Raw genomic sequence first — 12092 nt, 5'->3', positions numbered from 1 at the left:
CGAAACAAAAGAAATTCTAACTTTTATACCGAAACATCACTACAAATGAGTTTTGATCTAAAGATTTAAGGGTTGATTGATGGGTTGTCAATGTGATCATTGTCTCCATAGACTGACTTTGCAACATGATATAAAAGTTCATAGCATTCATCTATAATAAAATTGATTGAAATATATTTGATTAGTAAAAGTTAACACAATATTCATATTATATGCATTTAATATTTTTTATAATTGTTAAATTTATGAATTGTTTTTGGCAAAAAAAATATTTTTTAACCTAAGGTTTTATCCTATGATTTTGCTGTCATAATAATAACAGCAGTATCTTTGCTTCCGAACAAATGAACTTGACATTTGGGTTTTAGAGTAATTTATTAATGCATTTAATTTATATTTCCTTTGTGTCTATGTGGTTGTAATGCTGAACTTGACTCTGTTTTAATTTTACAGGACGAATATAAAATAATAAAATGTGCGGAGGTTTTACTTGCTCGAAAAACGCCTTAACGGCGTTAAACATTCTATATATCGTACGTATAGTTTTATGTTTGTCTTATTAGAATATTGTTTTTGCAATTTCTTTCTCTTAGATTAAAGAGCTTTAATGTACAGTGTTGAATCACTTGTTTCGTCACAGTTACGATCACGCATTGGTTTCCGATTGGGTAAAGAATACGTAGTTATTGGCCTTGAAGATTAACGGAAAGGGGGGGGGGGAGTCTTGTTTTCCCCATAAATGCTCTCCGTTCCTGTTCAATTGCCCGCACTCTATGTCTGTCATTAGCTGTATTCCATTCGTTGCATGTGCCCGTTTCCATTTCACCTTGAACCCTTAACTTATTTTCAAGATTTTTGGGTGTGATCACTCTTTTTCGTCGACAAGCGATCTAGGGACCGAAAAAGGGATTTCGCACGTGTACTTGCCTGAAAGGGCGTATTTGGGGGTGCATGGCTAATTGTATCAGTGACATTTAGACACCATATATAGCAATGAATTTTTCAAGGAGACAGCCATCTAAGGACCCTTAGTGGGGTCAACAGCCAGAATTCACTCTTAAAAAAATCTGAACGCAATTAGCTCAGTTAGTGCAGGATTACGCAAAGTGTCGAACAATAGAATGCTGTATTGAAGATCTATACACGCTATGTCATATCTCTGGCACATTTATAGTTATATGTGTACTATTGTAATTATTTTATTGCAGCTGGTAGCGTTCATCCTGATTGGGGTGGCTGTGTATGGCCGTACGTCGTCGGCCATGACTGACCTGCCTATCATCGGCGGGATCCTTGCGTGTGGGGTGTTCCTCATTCTCGTGTCAATTCTTGGTCTTATCGGCGCCATCAAGCACCATCAAGTCATTCTTTTCTTCGTATCCTTTATATTGGTTGTGATTGCATTAGAATATTTTGTCAGCATAAATATATACCTACGGCCTTTTTTCTTGTATTTTGTTTTTATGAATCTGTACAGTTTTACTCAATGATGAACTTTCGCATACATGACAATCCAAATAGGAATATGGCAAAACTATAAATTTGACTCAAGCTTTGTAATAAAAGGTTGTAAATATATAAAATAGAATGTTTGTTAAGTCGTGTGTTTTCTATCTAAATAAGTTAACAGTTTTATAAGATTTGTAAAATTTGGCATAATTGATCTTTGACCAAAATAAGAATAAAATCACTTATCTACCTTAAATTTTGAAACAAAAACAAATAAACAGCAATCCCCTTAAATGAAGCCTCCTCGCTTTGCGAAAAGCCAGAGAAATGCTGGGTACTTGTACCAGTAATCAATAATTAAATTTCCATTGATTTTACTTGGTTGGATTTATTCCAGGCAGCTTATTTTATGCATAAATAGATATATGTGTTGTGCACTAGTTCTTACAAAATGAAGTAATACTTAATTTAATCTCATTGCGTACACAGTATGTTATGAACAAACTTTATTGTTAATAGTACAATTCATTATTTAACATTTAATTAAATAGGCCTAACTTAATGTGCATGTGGGGATGATTAGTAACAAAATATGCTACTTAATAAATTGCTGATTTGAGAGCATATAATGAATTTATTTCTAGTTTCTAACTAACTGTCTTTGATAATTTAATGATTGCATTCTAAAGAGCTCTGCCTACCTGGGTGCATACATGGTGTGTAGAGTTTCCAAAGAACCCATGTGATTTAAAAACTGTTGGAGATATCTAGATAGTGTCATTTTATGTAAAGGTTTTAAAAAAATTGTTAATGTTGAATGGTTGTGATTTTTCCAGATTTCTATTTTAAACTGCAATATTTGTGAGCATAAAACTGGCTAAAAATGGGTGTTTTCAGAATAGTTTTTTTAGCTATGGAACTCATGGTAGATTTGAAAGCACTTAAGAGGCCACTCCAGTGTTTCAGGGGCACTACGCAACCAGCGTTAACCTCATAAGATTCAATGTTATTTTCATTTTGCTTATAACTAATTAACTAATATAGATTTTGAAATGATGCTTGCTTGATATGTAAGACAACGATACTCTTATCAAAGCCCCTTTCTTCAAAAACGTGCATAAATTATGGTTTTATACTAATCTTTACTAATATGCATAAGTGTATTGTCTAGGTTTGAACCATAATTTATGCACGGTTTTGAAGAAAGGGGCTTTGATAAGAGCATCTTTGTATTTCATACAAAGCAAGCATCATTTCGAAATCTATATTAGTTAATAAGTTATAAGCAAAATGAAAATAGCATTGAATCTTATGAGGTTAACATGGGTTGCGTAGTGCCCCTGAAACACTGGAGTGGCCTCTTAAGGGACTTGCAGTACAGAGGCGATACTGCACTAGAATTACCAGAGAGCATGGTAGTACTTATCATTCTGCATCACTAACTTAGACACCTCTCACTAGGCGGCTCCTTAAAATCACATGGTTAACAAAACCATTGCTCTACCAAGTGATAAGTCCTTTAGAATAAAAATTGTTCATGCAGGTGGTTGGCACCACTGAATATTGAGTGGGTATTTTTTCATGTGCAGCATTCAAGAAAAATATCTAGATGTATCAATTTTGGGTAAATTTTACTTGAAAGTGGTGTAAAAGTGATATGAGCAGTCTGCAAATCTAACTCATAAAAACTTCAACTGTAACAAACCTATTTTTCTAACTATGTCACATGATTGATGCTCGAAGGGTGTAGAATAGATGGAATTGTATATAATGATAGTGTTGATATTATTGGGGTCTGCTGAATTATCACAGGTCATTGCTATTGGGATTGCCCGTGGCAGACAAAGTGTGTTGATTCTACGGTTTTAATGGTTTATGTCTAGTTGTCTTCGTGCAGTACGGAGATGTAGGTTTAGCTGGATCCCTAGTCTTGACCCATAGGATAAATTGGCCTAGTTAGAATATTGGGCCTACTAGCAAATTTTTCTTGAGAATAACATCAGAAAGATCCAAAGATAAAAACCTAGCATCATCACACAAGTCCAGTAAATGGCAGAAGAGGTTTCCACATCAACGTTAAATTTCTTTATAACATTTATGATGTAAAAAACTTTTACTTTTGTGTAAACCTTTCTTTTATTGCTATAAAAATTGGTGGTGAAAACAAACTTTGAATGCTTTGAATTTCCTTAAAGAAGTGAAAAATGTTTGTGACCGGTTAACAAAATGCATAACTTAACTATTTCTTTACAAAACCTTATTTTAGTGAGGCACCTTGCTGCTTAGTAATTTCTCACACTTTCGCCTGTGTACATATCCAGTGTACTTACCACTGGCGAGGTGTCTTGACCACAGCTCCAACTGGTCGAACGAAGAAGGGAGCAGCGGCGTGAGCTGTGCAACTGTTGTTTTCCTTGACGAAGCGCGCAGTACATGCTGATACTATTCCTGTTGTTCCTGGTGCAGTTCAGTGTGGCGTGCGCTTGCCTCGCTGTCAATCGCGAGCAGCAGAAGCTGTTGGCCGAGGACGTGAGTCGTCCACGAGTTCATACTCTCTCTCTCTCTTTCTCTCTCTCTGTCTCCCTCTCTTCCTCCCTCTCTTCCTCCCCTCCCGCCTGCTGATTCTTTCTGCACGGCAGTCAAGAAACTTTAAACCAGCTGCTGCCGTTTATCTTTCGCATATGTAATTTTAATCAAACATAACTATGTGTATTCATTTAAAACTTATCATTTAATGAATATAAAATACTAAATTTCATGTCAAAATATCTGATTGGAATTAGTTTTTAATGTTCATTGTGTACAGCTTTATCTGTTATTTTTATTCGGCCGTCTATGTGTCAAGAATGTGAGACGTGAAATCTTAATAATTTTTTTTACTAAATTTGTGAGCCTAGATTTGTATATATTTTACAATTAGGTAATTTGACATGAAAGTTTATTGAGAACGAATAATATTAATAAAGATGTGATTTCTTTTATTTAATTGTAATGTCTAGAGATCTAGAAAAGTTTTGTAATTTCTTACATTTGAAGGAAGTAACTCTGGAATTGATTACGCTCTTAATTGGTGCCAATTTAGTTATTCAAACTAAATATTCAATTTGACCAATAGCACAACTAACCAATTAATATGACTGAAAATACATACTATTAAAGTTTACGCAATCAGAATATTTTATCAAACCATTCAACTACCTTTGCTCGCCAATTATCACGAAACACAAAATACGTACAATTTTACAATTGAATAAAACTTTTAACACACAGCTCACTTATGTACAGAAAATATCCTTCTCCAAGTAGTGTCAATTGGTTAGAGCTTTGGAACAAATATGTCACAATGCAATATAAAATTAGCAGAATTACTATAATCAGTTCACAAAAGAATTGTATGTTTAAAGCAAATATAATTTAAATTTAAAGAATAAAATAATATGTCAATTTAATCAAGAATTCAAGAATGAAAATTACTTTAAATCAAAGTTAAAACTAACTTACTTAAAATAAATTGTACTAGTTCAGTGCAAGCAATTAATAGAGAATCAACTTCTAAGATATACCACTGGGTGTATTAAAATGAACTCAAAATTAAAATATTGCAGAAACAATGAAAGATTAAAGCTAAAATTATAGCCAAGCTTAATCAATTGCAGACTACATACAATATTCAACTGACACTATAACAGAGCCTTTGTACATACCGTTTAGTGGTATCCTACATACGAGATGGGCCTGTACAAATGGTTAAGTCCTTTATTTCCTTATATCAAGCTCACGATACTGCAGCAGTTTTTGCGCCGCAACGAATCCAATGTACCAACACAGAGATGTGACTTTCTACTAGACAGGACTCCAATAGTTTGATCATTTTTTCTTTCTGACTAGTGATTTGAATTCACTCTTGCTGGATATAGTCTATGTAGTAGATTTGCTGAAATATCACTCTGGTAGATGATGCACAAATAAACTTTGAAGAATTATGAAAGTCCAGAAAATTAATAAAATTGAAGGGTTCTTGAATATAGTTCTTACAATTACAACACTTTTAATGAAATTTGTACATCATAATTTAAACATTTTATCATAGTTATTCAATTCTACCTTGAATAGTTAGAATTTCTTCCAAACTTAGAAATTTTTAGTATAATTTTTGCTTGAACTAGTTTGAAATTGAATGATATTTCTTCAAATATCTTTTTAGTACTCTTCCATTACATGTAGTCAACTTAAATGTTACAAAAATTATGACTCTAATAAAACAACTGACTTTCGCAGTAGCTGGACATCAACTGAACTTTCCAAACATTCCACCTAAATAATCGACTAGCCAATCAGAGTTTGTGTTACAAATTTACAATATTTCTACAAACATATCAAAACATAATGTATAGGTAATTTTTCATGTGGGAAACCCTGCTACAATGTACTTTGCATTAAAATAAGCATTTGTGAGAAATATTGAACCTTGATATTACTTAATTAATTTACAATGTTAAAATATAGAACAACCAATGATTACTTACTATTGGCTGTCAATAAAAACTTGAAAATCAAAGGGACAAAACAAAGCTAAGAAGTTAAATAAAAATTACTCAAACAAATTCCTAGAGATGACATTCAAAATTACAAGGAATAATTCTGATTACATATATATATTAAAACATAAATGAGCAAATACTATCCTATAGACACATGACTTATGGAAGAATATTCCTCACAATTGACATTCCATTTTATTAGCAGCCATTGGGACACAGTTATGTTATGAGCTTTTTATTATTTACAGAGGATGTCCCCACCTCCTCCTCATCTGAAGTCCTAAGAAATCTATCATTACCATCGACAAAATGAAAGAATTTGAAGGCAAACAGGTTCCATCTCCCACACCCCAGAATGGAATTCTGTGTATGCTTCTGATAATTTATACTATTAATATATATATATATATATATATATATATATATATATATATATATATATATATATTTTTTTTTTGTCACGTCTCACTTTCAGAGGGGGGAGGGGGAGAGAATCGTAGCTCTTTAGTCACTCGCTTGGCCTCAACTACTCTTAACTTCATAAAATACTTTACTGTACCTAGGATCATAGGTTCGTCATCCCGTACAGGATGTCTGGTGAGAGCTGAACTAAGGAGATTTTGCAAAATAACATAATACTAAATTAAAATGATTTTATTCTTAACGTCAAAATATCAACATCATTTTTAAAGAACATTTAAATAGCGGGATTACAATTTAAAACAATAATCTCTTCATTACTTCCTTAACTATTGAACGACCTTTACAAGAGAGAAAGAGAGAACTTCACTAAACTCTTCCCTAATGCTTCCGAATACATCAAATCATACTTAATACTTAAAATTAAAACAAAGATAAGTCCATACTCTCATTTTCCGAAAAGCCTTTCTTGATCGATTACTTAAAACTAACGTAGGGGCCTCTCCTGCCCTTGAAAACCCGAACGAACATTACATTTTAAAAATTAGAACTAAACGACTAGTGACGAGGGCCATAGCCTCCGCCCGAAAGCTTGAAGACGACTACATTATGACCTAACTTAAATTACCTTACGACCTAGCAACTCGTAACCTCTGGCGACCGCCATAGCTTCCGCCAGAGTGAGCCCCGAGCTACCAATCACTTGCGCTTAAATTCGCGCGCCCTGCCGCGCCTAGCATAACAACCGTTCGTTATTGAAGCCAAATTTACTAAACAACTAACTAGAACATCTGGGAAGACTACCCCCCTCTACCCCGACGTGCAGGCCACACCGCGCGGCTAGTTACGACAGCGCGCCCCAGTAACTGCGGCCCGTGGGTGCGCCAGCGCGCGGCAGAACAAACAAACAAACAAAATTCTGCAAGCCCGCAGCGCGCCGCGCCGGCCCCGTGCCCCAATTACATGGTCACGCCACTTGCGCTGACGAGTGAACAGAGCAGCCAGCCCAGAGTCCCGTCAGTAAAGTTCCTAAATTTGATTTCAACAACCCTGCAAAATTTCAAACCGCGACTTAACCCTCCCCTCACAGAGCTCGAGCCCCATCGAGCTACCTCAACATTACAAATTGTCTTTTTCCATTAAACCATAACTATAAATTACTCATTTCACAAAAATAATAATTTGTCTTAGTTCCTTACTGTCTGAACATACATTTAGATTCTGCACAAGATTTATTTAAAACATCAAGTATTCATAAAAATAAAAATGTAAAACTTTTATCTGGTTTGTTCTCACAGGAACCTTCAGAGGCTCGAGTTCTCAATACTAAAAAAAAATTGTTTGTTAGTGAAGCTCTCTTTACAAATTAAATTAATTTACTTAGTTTCTCAGTATTCGTTAAACAATGTGCAAATTCTTGATAATTATTATTTTTTTTTTCCAGTTTCCGTTTATCACAATACTTCCTTCTTTCTTCAAAAAAAATTAAGTGTTCTTACAAAATTATCAGTGTTTCAATTAATTAAACTCTTATCTCGTGAAGGTTGGTGCAACTCCTCGAAGTCAGTGTTGTCGAGAAGAGTAGCTCCCTGGGCTGGCCATCAACAGACACCAATAAACTCCAACAGCTACTGGACTGGCTTCCAGGGCAGCTCACATCTTCTCCCCACATCTGCTTCGGAGTTGTGCCATCCTCATCACGAACAGATTACAATTCTGAAACATCATCAACATGCATTACCATCACGCCTGACAAATACAAAACTAACATCTAAACTGCAATCGATGGGCAAGGATGCAAACACACAAAAAAAAATTAATTAATTCAACTGCTAACATAAAGTATCCCACCCTTAGCATAATCTAATCAGGAAAATAATTTCATAGGAAAACTTAAGGAAGGGAAACATGACCTCCAATGATTTTCCCTAACTCTTCAGTCTTGATCTTCTCTATACAGCAAATAGTTCCCACAAAGTAACTGGGTTGAAGGTCACTTCACATGACCCACCCATTTACCTTGGCTGCTCTGCGAAACTGTTTTAAAAATTCCTCAACCTCCTCACATCTCTTTCCAAAAAAATATCCCGGGTCCACAAAACACCTGCCTGTCTCCATGTTTAAATTCTGATCTTTCAATTCTGGTTTTATGTCGCTTAATTTATCTTTTAACACTTTCAATGATTCATCATCTGACGTAGAACTACTTTCACTGTCCTCAGGGTTTTTTACTTTGTCATCCAATATTTCAATTGTGTATTTACTAGCCATCCCTTGTTAACATAAAATTCATGCTCCTAATAGACTCCACCTTAAATTATTTTCATTAGTCCTTAACTTAACTTAAGCATACATTTCACATTTCACCTTAAAATAATTATTGTTAGACAAATACAGCCATCCCTGGTCTCCCACTGGTTTCCTGAAATAACCTCAAATAAATTCATTAAACAATTATTCCTATAAACACATCTATCTTAATACACCAGCTGCACTGCATGCTCTTCTTCTTCACTAAAATAAATCAAAATGTTAGACCACACATAACACTCTTATCTTATTTTTCAGTATCCCAACATTCTTTATACCTACTACCCGGCGCCTCCACCATTTCTGTCACGTCTCACTTTCAGAGGGGGGAGAGAATCGTAGCTCTTTAGTCACTCGCTTGGCCTCAACTACTCTTAACTTCATAAAATACTTTACTGTACCTAGGATCATAGGTTCGTCATCCCGTACAGGATGTCTGGTGAGAGCTGAACTAAGGAGATTTTGCAAAATAACATAATACTAAATTAAAATGATTTTATTCTTAACGTCAAAATATCAACATCATTTTTAAAGAACATTTAAATAGCGGGATTACAATTTAAAACAATAATCTCTTCATTACTTCCTTAACTATTGAACGACCTTTACAAGAGAGAAAGAGAGAACTTCACTAAACTCTTCCCTAATGCTTCCGAATACATAAAATCATACTTAATACTTAAAATTAAAACAAAGATAAGTCCATACTCTCATTTTCCGAAAAGCCTTTCTTGATCGATTACTTAAAACTAACGTAGGGGCCTCTCCTGCCCTTGAAAACCCGAACGAACATTACATTTTAAAAATTAGAACTAAACGACTAGTGACGAGGGCCATAGCCTCCGCCCGAAAGCTTGAAGACGACTACATTATGACCTAACTTAAATTACCTTACGACCTAGCAACTCGTAACCTCTGGCGACCGCCATAGCTTCCGCCAGAGTGAGCCCCGAGCTACCAATCACTTGCGCTTAAATTCGCGCGCCCTGCCGCGCCTAGCATAACAACCGTTCGTTATTGAAGCCAAATTTACTAAACAACTAACTAGAACATCTGGGAAGACTACCCCCCTCTACCCCGACGTGCAGGCCACACCGCGCGGCTTGTTACGACAGCGCGCCCCAGTAACTGCGGCCCGTGGGTGCGCCAGCGCGCGGCAGAACAAACAAACAAACAAAATTCTGCAAGCCCGTAGCTCGCCGCGCCGGCCCCGTGCCCCAATTACATGGTCACGCCACTTGCGCTGACGAGTGAACAGAGCAGCCAGCCCAGAGTCCCTTGCAGTAAAGTTCCTAAATTTGATTTCAACAACCCTGCAAAATTTCAAACCGCGACAATATATCTATCTTGGTTTGGAGGGAGATAACCAATGAAGTAAATGTGCACTCTGCAAAAGTTATTATGTTGTGGGATGCTCAGTGTATTTTTATGCTTACAATCATGCATACATTCTCCCAGTGTCTTTTTTTATTTTCACACTTACTATCATGTATCCCCCTTCTGTTTGTCAAGTTCTTTCTTTCTTTTAGATACACAATTCTATTATATATGTTCTAGTACTTAGTCAATGATTTTAATTAAATTCAGTTATAGCACTAGCAGTCTTGTTTGATATTACTACCTTGTTGCATAATTTATCACTTAGACCTTAAGAGGATTCATCATAGGGAAAATAATTCTGCTCTGCCTTTTCGGTAGTCTTCGTACGTGACGTGGTGGGCGGAAGGTTGAGAAAGTCAGTGGGGAGCAAGGCAGGCGAGGATGAGCTGTAAAATCAGCGGGTGGTCTGGGATGCAGGGGGGTTTGAAAAGGTCTTACAATGGCTTAGGTAAAGTGGTTGAGGATGACCGTGAAGAAGAAAAGAGGGGGGGGGGGGGGGGGGGAAGGTCCCAATGTTTCTATTCCCTGCACCAGATTGTAGTTTTCTGTATCATCTTTAGTTACCGCCGCACAATAAATAAATCTGTGAATCATTCAAAGCTTTCCATAAGGTATCTGTAATGCATGATGTGATAAATGAAAAATAATCACATAAAATTTAAAAATTATATTCAAAATAAAAAAAATATGTCAAAACATTGTTTCATAACATATTATTTAGATTTAATACATTTGCGGATCTTTTATAATAGAAACGGGTACAACACTTCTCTTACTGATATACTTAAAAATCGCCTACGCAGTTGTGAAAGTAAAAAATGCATATAAATAGATATACAATTTTGTTGACTATACGTTTTTAATAAATTCCATAACTAGTGAAAAAAACTTTGTGTACAATATTCAAACCATACACTTTACATAACAATAACACAATCTATAGTTGTGCAAATTATCTGTGTTAAAGAATGTTTGTAAAAAAATCCTAATATTATAAACGCGAAAGTTTGTAAGTATGGATGGATGTTTGTTACTCTTTCACGTAAAAACTACTGAATGGATTTGAATGAAATTTGGCCTACAGATAGCTTATAACCTGGATTAACACATAGACCCCATATTAATATGAAATTCCATCCCTAAGGAAGTGAAAAAGTGATAATTTCATTTTATAACAGAAAAAATCATAGGTCATAGACATACAAATAGTGAGTGAGTGTCATTTCTCTATGTCTGACACACGTTCATACACATAGTACGGTCTGGCAAATTAATATTTTTCTCCTTGGTGAGACCAGTCCGCTTAGTGGAGTTCGCAGCGGCTAGCAAAATAAAGGCGCTAATAACAGTTTTGTTCTTAACTTCGTCAATAGATAGAGTTGCCTTGAATTTTAAACGCACCATCGTTTGATGCGTTTGTCATGTCTTTAATTTTCGTTTGTTTGTGCCGTATGCGTTCCTATGCCATTCATCCGATTGCGATGAAATTTTGGTGATTAGTTATGCGCATGCCCATGAAGGTTACTGAGACGGTATAACTATTTTTCAATAGTTGGAGCACGAATCGTGTCAAAATATGTGTTTATTTCTTTTTATATAGCGACACTTTGTCTGTTTTTGCTGTATAAGTGCGCATGCATGACACAATTTATTTAAATATAAAAGAGAGACAGAGATAGAGTGATTGATATATATATATATATATATATATATATATATATATATATATATATATATATATATATAGTGAGATAGAGACGGAGAGATAAGTTGAGATAGAGCGAGGTATAGATAATGAAATGGGTTAGATAAAGAGATATACCTATAGATGTATAGAGCTATATAGAGACTTATATATAAGATATAGAGATAGTGGAAAGTATATATGTAGCTATAAAGAGATAAATAGAGATAGATACATAGATGTATATAGATGTAGATAGAGATAAATATATATAGAGAGATGGATAGATGATTTGTATATGTGGAACT

General features: G+C 35.2%; 1 protein-coding gene across 4 annotated transcripts in view; it reads left to right on the top strand.

The window, feature by feature from the left end:
* Nucleotides 1-310: 310 nt before the first annotated feature.
* LOC134533866 (tetraspanin-31) overlaps nt 311-12092 on the top strand; it is a 29777-nt gene continuing 17995 nt past the window's right edge. For 3 of the 4 annotated variants that reach the window (XR_010075401.1, XM_063371570.1, XM_063371572.1), the window contains exons 1-3: nt 328-533; nt 1209-1376; nt 3880-3978. Coding sequence is in view for 3 of the 4 variants with exons in the window: in XM_063371570.1 (XP_063227640.1) it covers nt 474-533; nt 1209-1376; nt 3880-3978 (327 nt within the window). In the remaining variant the exon portion in view is untranslated. Of the gene's footprint in view, nt 534-1208; nt 1377-3879; nt 3979-12092 lie in introns of all 4 variants that reach the window. The other variant, XM_063371571.1, reaches the window with a different exon arrangement.

This window comes from Bacillus rossius, chromosome 7 (assembly GCF_032445375.1).
Source record: "Bacillus rossius redtenbacheri isolate Brsri chromosome 7, Brsri_v3, whole genome shotgun sequence".
Taxonomy (NCBI): Eukaryota; Metazoa; Arthropoda; class Insecta; order Phasmatodea; family Bacillidae; genus Bacillus; species Bacillus rossius.
Note: the sequence above shows the minus strand (reverse complement) of the source record. Positions and strands in the feature narration are given on the sequence as shown.